Consider the following 19,051-nt stretch of genomic DNA (forward strand, 5'->3'; position numbering starts at 1 on the left):
TAAGCTTAACCATTTATGACTGAATTTTGGAAGAAAAAGGAGGATGGTAGAGAGTAAAAGAAAGGAGATAGGGGATGCAATAAAATTGTCTCATTTCACATACTTGGAAGTCCAGAAGTACCTTTGAAAACTGATGGAACAAGAAGTTTAGGCATATTATTTAAAGATATAAAGGCAACCAAAAAAAAAACAAAAACCCTAAAATTAACATAAGATCAAAACTGGGAGGTGTTAGGAATTTCAAGTACATGGCTAAATCCTTAGTTTTTATTAATAGGTAGCAAATAGTTACTTTCTAAAGTTGGTAAATGAATAAATAGTGATTAAAAATATTTTTTTTCTGAAGCTAAAAAGTGATCACAAGAACCCAAACCAGAAATACTTGGAAGTCATTGCTTCTGGAGTCAGAGCCAGGAATGAAGAAGCATGTGTCTACTCAGATGCTTAAAATAGGCCCATCTGGCTCATTTTGGACAAAATGTTTTTAACTGACAAAAAGTATATGTTTATCGTGTAGAGCATGTGGTTTTTAAATGTGCATACATAATGAATAGCTAAATTGAGCTAATTTACATATGTATTACTTCACATACTTCAATTTTTGTAGTGAGAATGCTTTAAATCTATTCTCAGCAATTTTCAAGACTATACCATGTTATTAACTGTAGTCACCATGTTATACAGGAGAAGGCAGATTTAACTCATAACTCCTGTCTAACTGAAATTTTGGACAAAACTTTTAAAACCAAGATGTGTCTGTTTTCAAATTGTTGAATCTGATAAATATTTTGATATAAATGAACATAAATAGATTAATCTTTAATATTTTATGATTCATGTGATTGGCAAGTGGATATGTAGATTTATGTATGTGTATACACATACATGTACTATGAAATAAATTAAAGAAAAAGTAGTTAAGAATGACATTTCAAGTAATTCTTAACCAAATGCTATGGTGACAGCCTTCAACTTAAAAATAGATTGAATTAAATTAGAGTTGTTTGGCCAAAAAGCATCATTAAGAGAAAAGAATAAATAAATAAATAAAAACAATAAAATAAGTAAATAATTAGGAGCAATATTTTAAATGATGCTTAGGTTCTCTGATGTTCTTAAGCTATTTTTACCCCTAATGATTAATCAAAAGGTAATAACCCTAATAATGGTATTTAGTGCTAGGGTGAAACCTGAAAATATGCCATTAGGCTACTCAATTTTCATGTCTATTTCCTGTCATCATGGAACTTGAAATGCTGGAAACAGAGACTCTGGATTTTATTCTTACTATAATAGGAGGAAGTATTTCTAGCAAAATTTATATATAGCAATTGATTACATTAGAGATTTTGTATCTTGGGGATTTACCACGAACTGAGATTTTGGCTTCTATTTCTTTTTAAGATTCTTTTGTCTGTGAAAAATATCATCAGAATTTAGATTGATTAAATTCTCTTCATGAGCTTAACCATTTCCTCTGCTTTGATGCTCCTTAATATATTTTACTTACTGATAATTGTGAATATTTTCAATTTCTTGACCTGAAGATTTCATTTCTTCACCAGTCTTAGATGCTCTGCATTAAATTACCTATAATAATCTCAACGAACATGATGAAAGTTTAATGTGCAAAGGATCCCTGTATCCCATCCTAATTGCAGCTGAAATTTCCATGACTCCATGCAAGAGTTAGTCCATCCTGCCATCTTGGCCAATTCACTTTTCTCTTCTGGTGTACAAGTCCCTTTACTGGAAACAAGTAGAAAGATTTTTCCCACATTATTCATTTTAAAAGATAATTTATTGGATACATATATTTCCATTGTTATTTTTTCTAAAATCATCCTAATGGATTGTTTATTATATTTCCTAATTATAGTGCTGCTTTTGATACAGTTCTTGGGATAAATGTTGCAGTCAAGAAACTAAGTCGTCCTTTTCAAAATCAAACTCATGCAAAGAGAGCTTACCGTGAACTTGTCCTCCTAAAATGTGTCAATCATAAAAATGTAAGTTATGTATTTGTTTCCTCTGTGCGTATGCTTTGGTGTTGTCAGTGATATGATAATCTTTTGGAGATTCATTAAATTTAGACCTAGGATAAATGAGAAAAAAAGCCTATTAAAATGATTATATTTTATTGATAAAATTCTTAATCATCACTGGGAAGATTGAAGTTAGAAAAAGGATTCATCATCCATAGGAATTTAGGTCACTCAACTAAGGAATGCCAATTAATCCTGTGACACTTATTTCTCTATAAACACTACTCTGTCACTATAAAACAGTAACATATATTGACCTAACAAATTTAAAAACAACTAAATATTTTTTGGAAAAAAATTTTTTGAAAGATGTACTTTTTACTTTGTATACAGAGATCTCTGTTTTAAATACATGTTTTTAGATGATGTGACATTCAGGATAGCTGTACTTGTCATCTCCACAGAAATCAAAACACTAAGTTTTGAGAAGAAATACTATATCTCTAGAAAAATGAGGTTTGGTCAAGTGTACTCTATGTCCTACTATGATTTCTGAGCATTTTTGATTTTTGATAACCTGGCCATGTGGTGAAATAATAAAATGGGAAATCTTAGAGATTTTAGAAATCAATTCATGAGGACCACCCCGCTGCCTTTTTGTTTTAAAGAGAGGGAAGAATAGTTAAGATTACACTAAACTTTATATGGTTCCGTTTGTTTTAACATTTATGCTAGATCTTTCTGGTGTAGGGACATTAAATACAAACCTAAGATGGATTCATTTTTTTGAATCAGTGGTTTAAGTTGGTCTTAATTTCTTAAATAGATGCTTTATTTTATTTTAAAAAATTTCTATGTTATATAATATATGGTTTTATTTATTTTTTAATTCAAACAATATATATATAAGAAAGCAAAAATTCCCGAGTTCCTCCATCAACAGATCACTAGCATTAACATTTTTTGATGAGCATTCTTTCACATATGTGTGCACATTTATATAAACAAGATTATATTATTCTTCATCCTGGTTTATAATGTCAGTAGATCCCATATACTTTAATGAACATAGATATAAGTCATTTTTTAAATTGGTTCCATAATACAGATGTACAATGATTTATTTAACAAATCACACATCATTGGATATTATTTCTAGTTTTTTGTGGTTATAAGCAATGCTACAATGAGCACTTATACATGAATCTTTGCACCTTTATCCAGGTGAATTTCTTGGCCAAGATTGCTGACCAAAGAATATTCATACTTCTGGTTTTAATATATGCTGACAAACTGACATCAGGGGAGGCTGTCAGTTTTGTACTTTCATTAAAATATCTAAGAATGTCTTCTGCTTCAGAATTCCCTAACATTACATATTGTTGGGTTTTTGTTTGTGGTTTTTCTTTTTTGCCAGTTTGATAGATAACAAATGCTATTTTTTTTTTTTTTTTGGTACCAGAGATTGAACCCAGGGGTAGTTAACCATGAGCCACATCCCTAGCCCATTTGTGTATTTTATTTAGAGACAGGGTCTCACTGAGTTGCTAAGTGCCTCACTAATCTGCTGAGACTGGCTTTGAACTCTCAATCCTCCTGCCTCAGCCTCCTGAGTTGCTGAGATTACAGGCATATGCCACTGTACCCGGCTGACATATATTATCTTATTTGTGAAGTTGAATTTCTTTTTGTATGTTTATGAATCAGTTTTTATTTAATTGAAAACTTGCTTTTCAGGGTCTTTGTCCATTTTCATTTTCATCTCTTTCTTGTGCATTTTTAGGTTTTTGTATATTCAAACAATGAACTTCTTTTCACATTTATCATTATGCTTTTGCCATACTGATTTTTAAATCCATTTTTTTGTTTTGTTTTAATTTAATCAGATATACAAAGTTTGCTGCCATGCTTATAAAATATTTTTTTTGTACCAGGATTAAATAAATGTTTATTCATATTCTAATGTTTTATAATTTCTGGTTCTAGATTTAAAACTTTGTTCCATTTTGAGTTGATTTTGATATAAGGATATATGGATACAATTTTATTTTTTCTGTAATTAACTAGTCATCCAATCCTAGACAGTGAAAAATTTATTTTTCCCTTGGTCATTTGAAATGACTGAGGAGGTATGTTTGGTGTGCAGAGCAATGAGACATCGTTTACAACTATGCAGGCCAAGGAAGAGGTCTGCAGTGCAGTCAACTCTTTAATCCTCTTTAAGTAAACACGTACTGCTATGAGGCATTTCATCTTTATCACACCAAAAACTATAAGCTAAGCCTTCATATTTCAAAACTTTTTAATTTTGTACATAGTATTTAAGTTTTCAGAGTTAATATATTACTTTAATTAGTGTTTTCCTACCCATAATTTTACCTCTTTTACTTTCAGAGCCAAAATGACATTCTTTGTTTAAATTCTGTAATAGTAGTTTAGGTTACTAGAGATATATAAAAGTGATTTGATTAAAAGTTTGTCTTATCTTCAATTGATGTTTAACTTTTAAAAAATGCCATGTAATAGAATATTTTGGTAAAAACCTTAATAATAATAATAATAATAATAAAATATTGAGTTCTCTGATTTTTTTCTAATTCTAATACATTTTAATGTACAACTTTTATAATCAAGTAGAGTCATCTGAGATACTGATATATAATTTTTCTTTTCAGATAATTAGTTTGTTAAATGTGTTTACACCACAAAAAACTTTAGAAGAATTTCAAGATGTGTAAGTATCATTTTTATTTGGTAACATACAATAAAAATCACTGAACATTTTAAAGTAACTGCTTTTTATGTTTAGAAAATGTAGGTGACCATGTAGTTTTGTTGATATCATAGATACTTTTGTCTGAGGTTGACAAATACTAAGAAAAATAGATCATAATATTCAGATATTTGTGCCCAGAATGTTGTCATCTCTATAGCAGGCAAAGGATAATGGAAAGAATTTCTGTGAGCACAAAGTGTGCATTAATACTGCTACCCTTATAGTTGTACTGAACTATAAAATGTTTTCTTCAGGCCCCCAATATCCAGAATTGCAGGGTTTGGGTATTTAGAACTGTTATTTGAAATGATATGTCATTAAATATCATGTGTTTCCAGACCTCTAAACAGAGCCATCTTACTAACAGTGAAATAGAATACTAATTTATATTTTGAGACATAATGCCCAACTTCATCCTAAATTTATTGATGTATTTGGTCAATTCAATTTGATTGCCCACCATATGTTATACATTTTCTTGGATTTGCTATACATTTATGATCAATACAAGCAAAAATTCCTTTTATTACTTATGAATTATATATGATAAACTCCCTCCTAGAGCCTTGCTGGGAAAGCTAGGAAAGACAGACAATAAATATAATATATAAGGAAAATGTGTAGTTCATCAGAATGCGTTCAGTGCTTTGGACAAAAAGTCAGGCTGGGTCAGGGAATCAGAAATACTGGGGACTGGGAATCAGGCTGCAATTTTAAATAGGGTGGTATATTGGTCAGGGTTCTTTGGAGAGACAGAACCAATAGGAGATGTATGTAGATATGTGAGAGGGAATTTATTAGGAAAAAATGGCTCACATGATTATGGTGGCCAAGAAGCCTCATGACAGGCCATTTGCAAGCTGGAGATTCTGGATGCTGCTAGCATGGCTCAGTCCCAGTCAAAAGACTGCAGATCAGGAAGCCAATGGTGTAACTTTTAGAATGAGGCCAAAGGCCTGAGTACTAAGGAGGCTGCTAATGTACAAGTCCCAGAATTAAAAAAACAAAAAAACAGGGAGCCTAGAGTTCTGATATCCAAGGCAGTAGAAAAGTCTCTCAGCTCTTGGAGAAAAGTCCAAATCACTTTCTGTGTTTGATCTCTTTGGGCCCTGAGCCAGTTAGATGGTGCTTGCCCACACTGATGACAGATCTTCCCTACTTAGTACACTCAGTCTCAACATGCTATTCTCCTTCAGAAACATGTTCCTAAACACACCCTGAATAATGCTTTACCAGATTTCCTTAGTGTAGCCAAATTGACACCTAAAATGAACTATCACAGGGTGATTAGGGAAATACCTCAGTGAGTTGGTGACATTTGAAGAAAGCCTTGAAGGAAGTGAGAGATTTGGTCCTATAGATATTTGGAGTAAGTGCAATTGAGATAGAATAAACAGACAGTGTAAAGGAATAGCAGTGAGAACTCTCCCCATGGTTGTGAAGTCCTCCAAAAGGCCAGTGTAGCTAGAGTTGGGGCAGGGAGGAAAGTGGTTTCAGAAAAGTGGTATGCTTAGATACTGCAGTAAGAAGGTCCCTTCACTCTGAACCTATAATATTTCGAGTAGAGCAGTGAGCTCCCCTGGCTTTTGTTTTCAAAGAATAATTGTTCAGGGATAGAGAACCCTCTGTAAGGGGTAGGATCCCAGTTAGTAAGAGAAGTTATTACAGCTACTCATGTAATAGATTATGGTGGGTAATAGGGTGAAGAGAGGAGACTGGAACCCAAAACTGTTTTGAAGGTAAAGTTGCAGTATTTGCTGATAGGTAGGATGTGTGGTATGAGAGAGAGGATTCGAAAACCACACCTGGATGTTTGAGCACTTTCATGAGGAAGGAGCTCTGAACTGAGATGAGGAAAGTTATGAGAAGAGCAGATTAAGGGTGGGGAGCAGGAGGAACCAGGTGTTCAGTTTTTGGCATGGACATTCACTTATTGGACATCCAAGTGGAACTTTGAAGTATACAGGTAGATAAGTGAGCCTGGGATTCAGGAGAGAAGTATGTGTCAAAGTTTGGAATTTGGGAAACTGTAAATGGTACTTAAAGCTGTGAGTCTGGAATTCACCAGGACAGTGTATGTAGTTAGAGAAAAGGGCCAAAACTGATTTCTGGACACTCCAATAGGAAGCTGTGGTCAGGGTATGAAAGGTCAGGATAATCAGCCAGGACCAGGCCACTGGATTTAGCAACATGAAGGTCTTGAGGACAGTTTCAGCAGAATGATAGAGGCACAAGTCTGATCAGAATGTCATTAAGAAAAAAAAATGGATGAAGAATTATAGTTAGCAAGTATAACTACCTCTTTGGGGAGTTAAGCCTGAAGAGGGAGCCAAAAGGTGGAGAAGTAGGTGGTGGGGAAAGTGGAGTTTAAAGTTTTATTTTTGTTGTTGTGTGATCGCTTTTTTAAAATATGCTTTTTTAAAAAAAGTAAATTTAGAGTCATAGCGAAATTGAGCAGAAGGTGCAGAGTCTCCATATATCCTCTCCCCCTTTACAGAGCCTCTCTATTATTAGCATCCCCCACCAGGAGAGTTCATTTGTTAAAGATTGATGAACCTATAACAGCATGGTCTATATCTTGGTAAGAATAATCAAATAGAAAAAAGTAGAAGAATTTGTATGAGATTCTATTTGCTGTGATATAAAAATTGTTTTGTTTTTAACTTGAAATCAAGACATTGAGTAAGTTAGTTTTTTTATGTCCTTTGGAAACTTTTTACAAAGTTCTATTATACATTTGATTCTTTTTAAGATACCTTATATATATTTAGAGAAAATAAGTTATCTTTTTACATTAGACAATGAGATGATTAGATAAGTTATTGCTATTTCATAAAAATTCTGGTTTAATAAACAAAGAAATGTTATATAATTTTCATGTATATAGCTGATGTTTTTTGTTTTTGTTTTGTTTTGTTTTGTTTTTAAAGAGAGAGAGAGAATTTTTGGTATTAATTTTTCGGCGGACACAGCGTCTTTGTTTGTATGTGGTACTGAGGACCGAACCCGGGCCGCACGCATGCCAGGCAAGCATGCTACCGCTTGAACCACATCCCCCATAGCTGACGTTTTTTGTTTGTTTGTTTTTATCCCAGGTATTTGGTTATGGAACTAATGGATGCTAACTTATGTCAGGTTATTCATATGGAGTTGGATCATGAAAGAATGTCCTACCTTCTTTACCAGATGCTTTGTGGTATTAAACATCTACATTCAGCTGGTATAATTCACAGAGTAAGTAGTGATAACATAATAATTTTATTTTTAAAATAACCATCATTTGGTTGTCACAATCCTCTAAATTAAAAAAAAACTTAATTTTTTAAAGAAATTCAACAGTGTTAAAAATTCAGATGTACTATAGTATATTTTGTTATATTTCAAAACATTGTTCAGATCAGAAAACATTTTTGGTACTCTGGCACAGGGATGAGGGAGCTATAGGGATATAGCTCCTGCAGCTCAGTCTGGTACTTCAGAGGAATCCTTTTTTGTTGTTTTTTTTTTTGTTTTTTGTTTATTTTAACTTAGAGAAAAATTGCAAGAATATGACAAGAGAATTCCCAAATAACATATTCCAAATTTCTCCAAGTGTTAACATTTTTGCCATATTTGAAATATCCTTTTTTTGAGCAAGGAATTTAGGTTTGGGAAGAGGGAAAATTAGAGCCCAAATAGTATGATGGAGTTACCTGTACTGTCAGGAAATAATACTTAAAAACCAGAGAGATAAATGTAATTCTCCAAGTTGGTTGTATACATTTTTATCATTTTGACTTGTACTGCTATATAAGTAGAACATCATGATAGAATTTTTTTAAGTACCTAAAATGTTGAGTGAAACTAGCAGCAGAGATAATACATTTTTATTGGAATTAGATAGTCTTAGCATCCCCTAAATCATTTTTTAAATTTTCTATTTGTTCTTTTTAGTTATACATGATAGTAGAATGTATTTTGACAAATCATACATACATGGGATATAACTACCCATTCTTGTGCTTGTACATGATGTGGAGTTACACTGGTCATGTGTTCATACATGAACACAGGAAAGTTACATCTGATTCATTCTACTGTCTTTCCCATTTCCATCATCCCCTTTCCCCCATTCACCCTGTTCAGTCCAGTGAACCTCCACTCCCTGCCTCTGCTGCCTGTTCTGTAATCAGCATCTGCATATCAGAGAGAACATTTGGCCTTTGGTTTTGGGGGATTATCTTATTTCACTTAGTGTGATAGTCTCCAGTTCCATCAATTTACTTGCAAATGCCATAATTTTATTCTTCATTAAGGCTGAGTGATATTCCTTTGTGTGTATATACCACATTTTCTTTATCCATTCATCTGTTGAAGGGCACCTAGGTTGGTTCCATAGCTTAACTATTATGAATTGAGTTGCTATAAACATTAATGTGTCTGCATCACTGCAGAAGGCTGATTTTAAGTCCTTTGGATATATGCTAAAGGGTGGGTCAAATGGTAGTTCCATTCCAAATTTTCTGAGGAATCTCCACACTGCTTTCCAGAGTAGTTACACCAATTTGCAGTCCCACCAGGAATGTGAGTGTACCTTTTAGATGTCAGGGAAGGTTCGGTCTATCATGCCACTGAACAGAAGCTTCCCACAGTGGCACCCACCCAGAGAGGGCAGAGACCTGGCACATCATTCTCCTACAGGCTAGCACTCTGATAAGCATCTGGTTTGCCCACCAGAGTGCTGTTGTTTAAAGTGTAGTCTTTGCTGCCACCAAGTGGTCAATTAAAATAATATAAGTGATTATGGCAAATTTACTTTAAAAACTGAAACACTAGACTCCTGGATTAAAAAATAAAGATTCCTAATGAACCATTCTATTTATACTCCTAAAATTTTCACAGGCCTTTAAATAATATAAGTAACTCTTAATATCTCATAAATACATTTATTTTCTGTTAAATTCATGCTTTAGAATAATTTCTTAGATTCTTAGGCCCTAGTAATTTTGGAAGGGGAAACAATTTGCCTTACTTGCTTCTCCCCTCTTTGGCCCAGTGGTAAGTGGGAAAAGAATATCACCCAGTGAGAATTACAGCACATACTTGCCTTTATGAAATATCCTGTCTTACAGCCCAGGGTCCATTCTTACCAACCAGCAGGCAGGTCAGAAAGGACCCAAAGTGTATATGGATTGCCTTCTAGAGTGTTTAGAAACCTATGAAGACCTGAGAGAACGATTTCATGACCCACCTCTGCACCATCTTCGCCCTTTAATAACTGGGTTCCTGTGTTCCTCCCCTTGGAAATGGATTTTCAGTTATATTTATTTTCCTGTCAATATTTTGAACATGGACTTCACAGCACTGATCTTTTATTTGCTTGAGGTGTTTGTTTGTTTTAAGGGGGAGTAGTATGTTCTTATTGCAGAACCCTGTTTTCTTCCCGGCCATCTAAGTCTCTCAGTACCTCAGATGTTTCAGTACCTCAGGTCTTTCATCAGTTTCACCTTGTCAACAAGCCTCTCTTGGAACCTCAGTTCCACCCCTATTTGTTTTGGCTGCCATCATATCTGATACAGAAGACTACCCTGAATTTCCCCCAACATTTTCCTGGGGAGTTCTTTCACCTCCCTCCCAGTGTGGATTTGCTGCTTCCTGACCCTCCTTATCACTCTCTCTGATTACTCTCTAATTGTGGATAGGATATATCTTCCAATAGCTTCCTAAAAAATGGTACATGGATGGAAAGCCTATGAGGAGAAAAAGTGGAAGTGAGTCAGAAGAGCTTGGAAAGCAGTCAGAGGGCAGTACAGCAGTCAGAGGTCTCAAATGTCTGGAATTCTCTACTCTATCCTTTACATCCTTAATAGTTTGGTTGGATGTAGAATTCTTGGTTATAAATCAGCTGCCTTCAGATTGGTGAATGCAGTATTCTTTTTTTCAGAATTCCTTTCATAGAATTCCAAGATGTTTGTATTATTTCTTTCAAAACGCCTTCTTCAGAGCTGGGAATATAGCTCAGTTGGTAGAGTGCTTGCCTCTCCTGCACAAGGCCCTGGGTTCAATCCCAAGCACCAGGGAAAAATAATAATAAAAGTTATTTTTCATTTATTTTTTAAATCAAAAAGTCAGGTTTATGAGAAATTAAAAAAAAAAAAAAACCTCTTCACTCTGTTCTTTATTCTCTCTTCCTCCAAAGCATAATTTAGTTAGAATTTTAAAGTTCCTTTTTTCTAGCATTTTGTTCTTGTTGCAAGGAGTGCTACCACATCTCTGAGGGTAAATTTTTTTATATATTTTTTATTACTCTGTGCATTGTTTATCTCTTCCCTTTCTTTTTCATTGTGGTTGGTCCCTACCTGTAATGTGGAAGGTTTTCATCTAATAGCCACTCTTTGTGGTCTAATCACATTTAAGACTAAAACATTAGAAGGCTGACTGGAAGTGCTAAATATATGAGCAGTTTTATTGGCTGACAGGTTTCTTTAGAGCAATAGGTATCATTGTCTATAGACTTTTCTCTGGGGGCCATTTAGTTTCTCTAGAAAAGCCTCCTCCAGTCTCTTATGGAGGCATATAAGTTTTGCTGCTGGCATTTTAGGACTGTGTGGGGTGGAGCTAGGATTCTTATGTGGCAGAAGAGACTTCCTCTGAAGAGCACAGTCCCCAGGCTGGATCCTTTTCCCACACACTTCCCTGTACTTAATACCAGTGTATTTACTAGTATAATGCCTTCAGCCCTTGAGTCAGGCTTCAGTTTCATGGCCTTCATGTAATAGGCCAGCAGTAGTGTGGAAGAAATAAATGCTTAACTTTTAGGATGGAGATGAGGATATGGGAGATCTACCTGCTCCTTACCTGGAATTGAAAATATAAATCCCTCAGTGTTCTACTCTTTGCCTTCCCCTGCCTTCCATAGTACCAGTGGTTCACTTCCTGGGTCTTTCCTGAATCTAATAGTCCAAATTATCTTACTTTGGATCTCATCTCAGTGGTTAGAATCTCCTTAACCCAGGAATCTATTGCTTTTCTCCCGCTTCCCATCCTCACAGATCATGTTTCCATTGAAAGCATCAGCAGTCCACAGTGGGATTAGACATGCAGGAGATTTACTAGGAGAAGGCCTATGAGGGGGGAGAGTGGGAGCAAGTCAGAAGAGCTGGGAAAGTAATCAGAGGATAGTACAGACTTGACCCCTAGAAAAATGAAACAAGGTTAGTGAGACAATTGCAGGTGACAGTATGGCTCTAAAAAGCTTTGGCTTGGACATAGAACTCTTCAAATCAACCATCAGTGGACTCTGGTGTCCACAGGAATGGGCCCACCTCCATTCTCCTGCCTACTAGTCACTTGCTGAGAGCCATCTTGCGGGGCAAGGCCATGGAGTGAACAGAGTAGTAGGTTCAGGAAGCAGTAGCTGAAGCCATCATCACTTGTACTTCTGCAATAGGAGACCGTCTAGTACATTCCCATGGCCCCCATCCTCCAGCCTTCTCATCTCTACTTCTCTATATGGATTGGGGAGCATCTTCCCTCTGGTTTCCATGATTGCTTCTTCCCCAGGGAAAGTTTGGAAGATGGAGGTTAGTGGGACAAGATCCTCTCAGTGCAAATGATCTCTGAACTACGTGAGAGTTCATTCTCTTCCTTCTCCATTATTCATTCTCAGAGCTATCACTTTGGCAGGTGTCTGTGGTGTACCTAGTACACAACCCAAACCTTCACTTCCAAGGGGTCTGAGTCCTGTGGCTCACAGTAGGCCACTAGGTCCTTGAACCCACCCATTGGACATCCCCCCAGTCCCTAATTGTGTGGCTGTAACTGATATAATTTGCAGTATGAGTAACTCCTACATTAGTTCCTTGGCCTGTGAGGTAAGAGTTATGAGGACAGGGAAGGCCAAATGGACACCTGAAACTGCCTTCCTCAAGATAATAAAATCATTCTTGTACCCTGCAAGATAGAGATTAGCTTAACCATTAAAACTTCAAGGATGCAAGGATGATGGTCCCTCTTACATCTCAGTTTAATTCATTTGTCCAGCCCTTGAAGACACTAGATGGATCCTGAAGAACAGCCATAGATTATCATAGCCTTAAATATCTAGTAGTCCCATTTGCAACTACCATGTCTGGAAAGTGTAGTTGATAGAACAGATTACTAAGGCTTTAGGTTCAGCATATTGATTGGGTAAATGCATTCTTCTATACTGATTACAAAAGAAGGTCACTAGCAGCTCAGGAGGTGAAGGCAGGAGGATTGCAAGTTCAAAGCCAGCCTCAACAACAGTGAAGTACTAAAGCAACTCACTGAGACCTGCCTCTAAATAAAATACTAAATAGGGCTGGGGATGTGGCTCAGTGGTAGCGTGCCCCTGAGTTCAATCGCTGGTACCCCCCACCCCCCAAAAAAAGAAGGTCAGAACCCATTCATACCCATGTGGAATGGGCAGCCATATTCTCTTACACTTTTTCCCCAGGTCTGTGTTAGCTCTCCCAGATTCCATTTACTGCCTGGCCTCCACCCAATTCTCCATCAAGTGCATTATGCTTGGGGTTTTCAGGTTTCAGCATCTATCCAGTTAGAACTATGTTCAAACATCCTCAAAATGTCTGGTTGTTCTCCTCGCTCATTGTTTAGCCACCTGAATAAATGACCATAGGTACCTTTGGGAAAGACCCAGAGAAATTCAAACAGTAGACATTTGTCATTTCCAAGGATACCTCTTCAGTCAGTGAGTCTGGACCTGGGAATTGAGCAAGCAGTGGTGCCACTCAATCATGGTGACCCTGCTTGGACCCCTGCCCCTCTGTTTTTGCCTTTTTTTTCCTGTTTTTTTTTGTTTGTTTGTTTGTTTGTTTGTTTGTTTTGTAGATTATTTGCAACTATTGGCTGCCCCTATGGATGTCATGCTCTAGTAGACATCTTTACTACCCTGTGTGGGTCAAACCTGACCTACTAGGCAAGTTTCATTTGTATCTTCATTTGTGTTTCTTGTTTTCCTTGTTTCTGATGGTTCTTAAGATTTGAAAAGGCAGAACTCTCTTGACTCTGCTGTCTTGAAATTGAAAATTCAGTTAAGTTTTGGAGAGCTGACTGTACTACCCAGCAGTCTCTGAAATTAAGGCTAGATGAACAGATTCAAGAACAAGATGGTTAGAGGAGCACTGGTTCTCAAGATTTGTAGAGAGTCTGTGGGTAGGTAAGAACTCTCAGGAACCTATACAACCTCTTTAACCACTTCCTCATGAGCAGACATCGGCCACTTCTCAATGCCCATGATGCCTCACCAAGAGCACCACATGTGAAGATAGCCATTCACATTACAGACGCTCCAGAACTGGATTTTATTATCCTAGTTTTCCAGCAGATGGCAGTAAAGTATGTTGTTTCCACAAAATCAAGTATGTACTGACAGTTGTTTGGTAAATGGCAGGGTCTTGAGGTAGGCATTTTCAGATTCACTCAGGGATTCATCAAGCTGGCAGATAAAGATAGTTTCCACTGTCGAAATGGTTTCCACCATTGCCATATGTCCTTGTTAGAACCAGTCCTCCTCTAACCATCTTGTTCTTGAGTCTGTTCATCTAGCCTTGATTTCAGAGACTGCTGGGTAGTACAGTCAACTCTCCATATCCTTGGGTTCCATAGCCACAGATTCAACTGGGTACAGACCAAAAATGCTTGAAAAAAAATTGCATCTGTACTGAACATGACCAAACTTTTTTGCTTGTCCTTATTTCTTAAATAATATAATAACTATTTCTATAGTATTTCCATTGTATTAAGTATTATAAATTATCTAGATATTATTTTAAAATATGCTGGAGGAATATATACAAATACCAGCCATTTAAAATAAGGGATTTGAGCATCCACAGATTTTAGTCACCGTGGGTGGAGGGGTCTTGGAACCAGTCCCCCTCTGATACTAAGGGATGATTATGTTTGTACAATCTGAAGTGGACTAGAGGAGCATGGGGACTTCTATGTAGGGCTGATTGAGATTTTAATTGCATTTTTAAACATGTATTTACCATTTAAATTTCACAGAATAGTTTAATACAGGTTCATATAATCCCAAATTAAACTGTCACTTTTATAAATTTTTAAATGGTTTTCTGCTTATCCTGATAATTTCATAGTATGACTATCTCAAGGTACCCCTACAACCCATTTGTGGCCAATCAGCTAGGAAGTTTGTAGGTGTGTGTGTGTGTGTGTGTGTGTGTGTTGTTTTGTGTTTTTGGTACCAGAGATTGAATTCAGGGGTGCTTAATTACTGAGCACATGAGCACATCCCCGACCTTTTTTGGTTTATTTTATTTAAGACAGGGTCTTGCTAACTTATTAGGGTCTCACTAAGTTGCTGAGGCTGGCCTCCAACTTGCAATCCTTCTGCCTTAGCATCCTGAGCAACTGGGATTACAGGCAGGCACCCAATGCCTGGCTTGGTTGGGAAGTTTTGAAGTCAGGTGCTAAGTTTGATGGGACCTGAAATTCATACTCGATGTACCCCCATGTTTACTGTGTGATAGCTACTTGATGATTTGACATTACAGCTACACAATTAAATTCTCCTGTATAAGAAAATTTGTCAATTATTTAGAAGTCACAGTTTCTAGGGTGAGTTTGTAGATCGACCTCCCCAGGCATAAGTCAAATTCCTGTAGTCTGAGGAAGGGTCTGGGATGTGGGGTATCAGCATGAAGAAAGGCCCTTATATTATGAAGGAAAAAAAAGTCGTTGTGTTAAGACCTTGAAAGTGTGGGGGAGGATGATATATGCATTCACTCAACAAACATTTTCTCAGTGTCTCCTTATACCAGGCAAGCCTTTGAATCCTGAGAGCATAGGGCCCTGCTCTCCCAGATTCAATGGTGGGGATAGGAAGAGAGATGGGAACCAGAAACTAAGCAAGTGATTTCATTTGTACTATATCCAGGCCATGGATTGATAACCCAGGTGGTATGGTAGGGAGTGGTGAGTCCTTGTGGGGGAGGAAAGAGTTGAGATTAGCAATCATGAAATCCCTCTTCCAAGAAGAGAGAGCACCATGTTAAGATTCCCAGATCAGACTGGGTGCCATGGTTCATGCCTGTAATCCTAGCAACTCTTTAAGGCTGATGCCGAAGGATTGCAAGTTCAAATCCAGCCTCAACAACTTAGCAAGGCCCTAAGTAACTTAGAGAGACCCTGTCTCAAAATATATATGTATGTATGTATGTGTATATAAATATATATATAAATGGACTGGCAATGTGGCTCAGTGGTTAAGCATCCCTGAGTTTAATCCCTGGTAACTCCCTCCCCACCAAAAAGAAGAGATTCCCAGATCAGAAAATTCTGGACCTCTGATATCCAGGGTAGTAGCCACTAGCCACAGGAAGCCAATGATTACTCAGGATGTGGCCATTATAGAAAGAATGTCAAATATTGCATTAATAATTTTTATGTTGGTGATATTCTAAAATGGTAATACTATAAACAGATTAGATAAAATATATTAGTAAAATTAATTTCACCTGTTTCTGTTTACACTTCTTTAGCATGCCTACTAGAAAATGTAAATTACATACATGGTTTCCATTATATTTCTTTTGAACAATATGGCTCTAGACTGATGAGTGTGAGGACCTTTGGGCTATGGGGTTGGGGTTGGACTGTTAGAGGAACTGAAGGAAGAACATGTATGGAGGGAGAAGTGGGTAGTGGGAATGAGGAAGGAAGGTGGGCAAGGCAGCCTGCAGGGTCTGGGAGGTTACAGCTAGGGGTGTGTGGGCTCTCTGGTTTTAAGCAAAGGAGCAAATGAGGGTGATGGAGACAGTTTGACTCTTTAGGCTGATTTATATTAATATCAGTTCGGCGGATTTTCCAAAATTGTTCCCAAATCCCATAGTTCAGTTTTACCTGTCCTTCCTACACATACACTTACCAGTGTGAAATTGTGTCTTGAGCATGCTTTGGTTCATTTTATTAATTTGAACCATTTCTTTCCTAGGATTTGAAGCCTAGCAACATTGTAGTAAAATCAGATTGCACCCTTAAGATCCTTGACTTTGGCTTGGCCCGTACAGCATGCACCAACTTTATGATGACCCCCTACGTGGTAACTCGGTATTATCGGGCCCCTGAAGTTATCCTGGGCATGGGCTACAAAGAGAATGGTGAGTACAGACAGAACTGGAAGAGCCTGTGATATTTTAAAATAGCACTAGTGGTCATCACTAGCTCTGTTTCCTTTAATGTGTGAAATATAATGTAGAGAGACTGTGTTACAAATAGACTTTCATAATCCAAAGATAAGAAATTATTAATTTTTTATTTCCATTGGTTAAAATCATTGACTTTTAAAAATTCACCCTTGAAATTAGTATTTTTGAATTATTTTTATCAACATGTAACACACTTATAGAAAAGTATACACATCCTGAGTGTGCAACTTACTATGAGCACACCCACATAATAGCAGTACTTAGGGCCTTTCAGTGTTCCCTCTCTGGGTTTCAATCCATAGCATGGTCATTATCCTGATTACAAGCACCATAGATTATTCTTATTTTTTTTTAAACTTGATATAAATGTAATAATGCAACATGTACATCTCTTTTGCATAAATTGATATTTTTTGACATTAAAACTTTACTTATTCTAGTGATATTAAAGTTATTTGAAACAGCTTTTAACAAATTTATTGAAAAGAACTAAATCACATTTACTTGTAAAAAAGAAAAAAGAGTAACATTTGCTCATCTGAAATGAGTTTGTGAGTTTATTTCAATGCTTTGATGTTTTCAATGCTTTTATTTCCTGCTGTGAACACAGTTCCATGTGCTTCCTGGGGAATGGAGAGAAAATCAGGTTCCCTTTTCACTTCTCCCCATGTGCACCCACCAGCAGGGACATTTAGATAGTTTGCCTGTAGTGTCTAAGGCATAGGATTCAGCTAGGTCCCACATGAGGATGAATGCCATAGAAGTTGGGGCACTTGGCAGGCCCTGTCTAGAGCTTAGTCCAGCAAGCCCAACCCTGTGCAGTCCATTCCCCACAGAATACTACTGCCTTTCTGATATGTCAGTTTAGTTTCAGAAGGTATGGTTTCAGTATTTTACCAAAGGTTCCACTGATGAGCTGGTAAAGTTTACTGGGTCTTTTCTTGTTTGGGAGGGGGTTTAGAGAAAAGAGATATGGGGCTCTCTAGCTGGTTTTTAATCACCTGGTGTTTGGTAGTGGACATCTGGTCTGTCGGGTGCATCATGGCAGAAATGGTCCTCCATAAAGTCCTGTTCCCAGGAAGAGACTGTATCCTTCTCAAGGAGAGACCCAGCATTTGGCCATGGAGGCTGGAGGTGGGGTGGGCATGTGACCCTGAAAAACCTTTGTGTTCATAGGCACTTCTTGTTTCTGGTTTTTTCTTTGTTTTTGTTTTTGTTTTTTAAACTGTAAAGTACTGGAATCTTTGGCACTAAAATCCCAGATTGCTGCAAACTGAAGGCTAAAATAGAGGTCAGCAATCATTCATATTGTGTAAAAAGTTCACCCTGAGCTAGCAATTTATTTTTCCATATTTGTGTGTTTAGTACACTGCTAGAATTCCTTTTCTTCACCTTTGTTTTGTTCATGGCACTTCATAATTTTATCATTTCATTTTATTTTCAGTTGATATCTGGTCAGTGGGTTGCATCATGGGAGAGCTGGTGAAAGGTTGTGTGATATTCCAAGGCACTGACCGTATCCTTCCCCAGGACCTTGACCCTGGCCATGCTTTCCATATCAAGGGCAGCATGATTGCACCTATTATATGAACGCTCAGAAGGAAAATGCCGTAATTTCACATTGTGTTCTAAGGGGGTCTTTGTTATGTTTGTTAAATTAGTGTTACACCAAGTGGTTCACAGTAACATTTTCTTTTTTACTTAACTACCTGTGATGATTTTGTTGAGACTTAGAGTTAAATTAAACCAATTAAATTAGCTCTTAATTTTATCAAAAATAGCTAGACATGTAAATTATTTACTATTTGATAAGTGTATTTTGATAATTAAATGCAAATATTTTATAATTTAGTTTATTCCATTAATTTAAGTAGGAAAGGTGCCATCTAAATTTAATAGGCTAGAATTATCAAGAATGTAAGGGGATTTGGAAGATGGCGGCGAGGGGAGTGCATTACCCCCGTGTGCTGCTTCACTGTGTGGGAGTATGACAAGTCAGGACGGCTAAAGGATATCTTGTTAGGAATTTCCAGCAATAGTGGGGTGCTCCGGAACCTGGAGGAAGGATTTCCATCGCACGAGGATCGGCTACGGGG

The 19,051-nt window shown here is 36.9% G+C and overlaps 1 protein-coding gene across 5 annotated transcripts in view; it reads left to right on the forward strand.

Moving 5' to 3' along the window:
* The window catches only part of Mapk9 (mitogen-activated protein kinase 9), a 54,254-nt gene that overhangs the window by 18,926 nt on the left and 16,277 nt on the right, over positions 1-19,051 (forward strand). For 3 of the 5 annotated variants that reach the window (XM_015506418.2, XM_015506417.2, XM_015506419.2), the window contains exons 3-7: positions 1,880-2,009; positions 4,661-4,719; positions 7,857-7,995; positions 16,742-16,907; positions 18,400-18,471. In XM_015506418.2, coding sequence (XP_015361904.1) covers positions 1,880-2,009; positions 4,661-4,719; positions 7,857-7,995; positions 16,742-16,907; positions 18,400-18,471 — 566 coding nt within the window. Of the gene's footprint in view, positions 1-1,879; positions 2,010-4,660; positions 4,720-7,856; positions 7,996-16,741; positions 16,908-17,970; positions 18,043-18,399; positions 18,472-19,051 lie in introns of all 5 variants that reach the window. The other 2 variants (XM_048784601.1, XM_048784599.1) reach the window with 1 other exon arrangement.

This window comes from Marmota marmota, unplaced genomic scaffold (assembly GCF_001458135.2).
Source record: "Marmota marmota marmota unplaced genomic scaffold, marMar, whole genome shotgun sequence".
NCBI lineage: Eukaryota > Metazoa > Chordata > Mammalia > Rodentia > Sciuridae > Marmota > Marmota marmota.